Below are 2,092 nucleotides of genomic sequence, written 5' to 3' on the forward strand. Positions count from 1 at the left end.
GTGGGGACACATTTTCCCCGGCCCCCAATTAGGGTTTTGGGGGGAGGGGGGCCAGACATGTTGGGACCGGGAAAGCCAACGGGGGCCCTTGGGGGCAAGACCGGATGAGACTTTCCTTCCCCCGAAGTTCCCCCCACCGGAGCGGGGAGGCCCTCCTTCCCAAGGTTGGCCAGGCATCCGGCTCCAGGCCGGGACGCCTCCGGGGTGGAAGGCGGGCTCGCAGCAGGAGCGACTCAAACGCGGGGACCGCTCCAGCCTCGCCTCCGGCCTCGCCTCCCGCGGCCGCCTCGCCCTGCCGGACCGCCACTCCAGACGCTCCAGCCGCCCGAGCAGCAGAGAGGACCGCGGCGCGACCGCGGTGGCCCGGATCGATCGGCGCGGCGGCGACGAGGCGGGCCAGCCGCCCGAGGGTCGCTGCGGTGGGCCTCCCCTCGCGCCTCGCTGCAGTGAGCGCCTCGCCCCACTCGCGCAGCGCGGCAGGACCGAGCTCAAACGTCGCGTTCGGCCTGCGCAGCGCGACGGCGAGCGCGCGGAGCGGCACCTGCAGCTCCGCATCCACCGCCCAACCGATGTCGGCCGCACCAAGCGGCTCAGACCGAAGCCGTTCTCGGTCGGCCCGGGCGATCGCTGCGACCTCGGAGGCGAGCTGGTGAGCGCGCTCGCGGCTGCGCGTGCCTCTGCGGTCGATGTCGTCGAGCGCCTTTTGGGCGCGCGCGTGCGTCTCTCCGAGGAATGCGTGCAGCAGCGCCGAGACGTTCCGTCTCCCCGAAACGCAGCCGTCGCAGCCGTCGAGGGCCGCCTCGACCGCGGCCTCGAGTGCGGGCAGCCTCTCTCGATCGAGCTGGAGGTAGAGCGCCAGCAAATCGCCGCCGCGAGCCTCATGCGACTCGATCTCGATCTGCAGCTCGAGCGCGCGGCGGACGAGCGCTAGCGAGTTGTGATGGGCCGCGAGGGCCGAGGCGCGGCGTGCTGCGGCTGTGCTGGCTGCACTCGTTCGAGCCTCCCAAGCAGCGAAGAGCATGCAGGCTAGCACGAGCGACCCCACGATAAGCGCGCAGCGGAGCGCGGTCGTACTCCTGACCACAACGACGCGGTCGCGCTTGCGTGGACCGCTATGTGGGAGCATGCCGAGCGGGGGGCGTCGCCACCCGGGTATATGCCGCGAATTGTGACGGGTGGCTAGCACGCTACCTGGTATTGGCATCCGGCTAAGGCCGAAATCGGTTCACAGCCTTGTTATTGAGAAGAAAATACCTCCTATGGCGCTGTGCGCTGGCCTGTGAGAGGTTGAGGTGCGAGCCCTGGAGGCCCTGGGGATGGGGGGGGACTACCCGCGGGCTTAGAAGGCCCGCGCGCAGGGGGGTGGGGCATTGAGACCGGTCATGAATGAGTGCGCGACACGCATGTTGCGAGCAGCGTTGTTGATGTTTTGCGCATCGCCACTGACGGCGGCGCGCGAGAGCTGTTGCGAGTGGTGTTGGGCGAAGCCCCGGGCGCTGCCGGAGGCTGTGCCGTAGTCGGTGCGGTCGACGGCGCTCGGGCTGCCGACCTCTTTGGCGAAGTTGTGGATGATTCTCTTGGTCGGCGGCGCGATGCCGCCCTGGCTTTCGACGAGACAAATTTTGACGATTCCGTTCTTGACATGGAGCGCGTCGTAGTACTGTCCCTTGTGCTCTTTGACCCAGCCTTTGCCGGTCGCATGGACGAGCGGGCCCTGTGACTTGTGGCCGCGCTCTTTGCACCCAAGAACCTTGAGCAAGGTTTGGTCGAGGGTGTTGCCGAAGCCAAACTTGTGGCCCAGTGACGCACAGCATCCGCCGTGTGCCGCCGAGCCCTGCCCAGCCTGCCTCGTCTTTGTGAGGGCGCTAGGCACCTTGACCTCGTAGTGGACATCGCGCTGGGACTGCAGGTCCCCGCCGATCTCACACATGTCGGTGACGTGCCCCTCGTTGAGATGGAAAGTCGTCTGAGGGTTCGCCTTGTCACCGAGCACGAGCTTGCCACAGGCTCGTGCACGGACCATGTTGGCCGCCGCATACATGGTGCCGTTGTGACGAATGTTGTGCTCGCACGGAATGTCCTTCGATCCGTT

General features: G+C 67.5%; 1 protein-coding gene across 1 annotated transcript; it reads right to left on the reverse strand.

The window, feature by feature from the left end:
- Positions 1 to 247: 247 nt before the first annotated feature.
- Positions 248 to 2,041, reverse strand: EMIHUDRAFT_123773 (hypothetical protein; the record flags this gene model as incomplete). The annotated part of the gene is made up of 2 exons (XM_005774406.1): positions 248 to 1,191; positions 1,378 to 2,041. Coding segments are annotated over 2 exons (1,608 nt in total), but the record flags the coding sequence as incomplete, so codon positions are not given.
- Positions 2,042 to 2,092: the final 51 nt, after the last annotated feature.

Source organism: Emiliania huxleyi, assembly GCF_000372725.1.
Source record: "Emiliania huxleyi CCMP1516 unplaced genomic scaffold EMIHUscaffold_3116, whole genome shotgun sequence".
NCBI lineage: Eukaryota > Haptophyta > Isochrysidales > Noelaerhabdaceae > Emiliania > Emiliania huxleyi.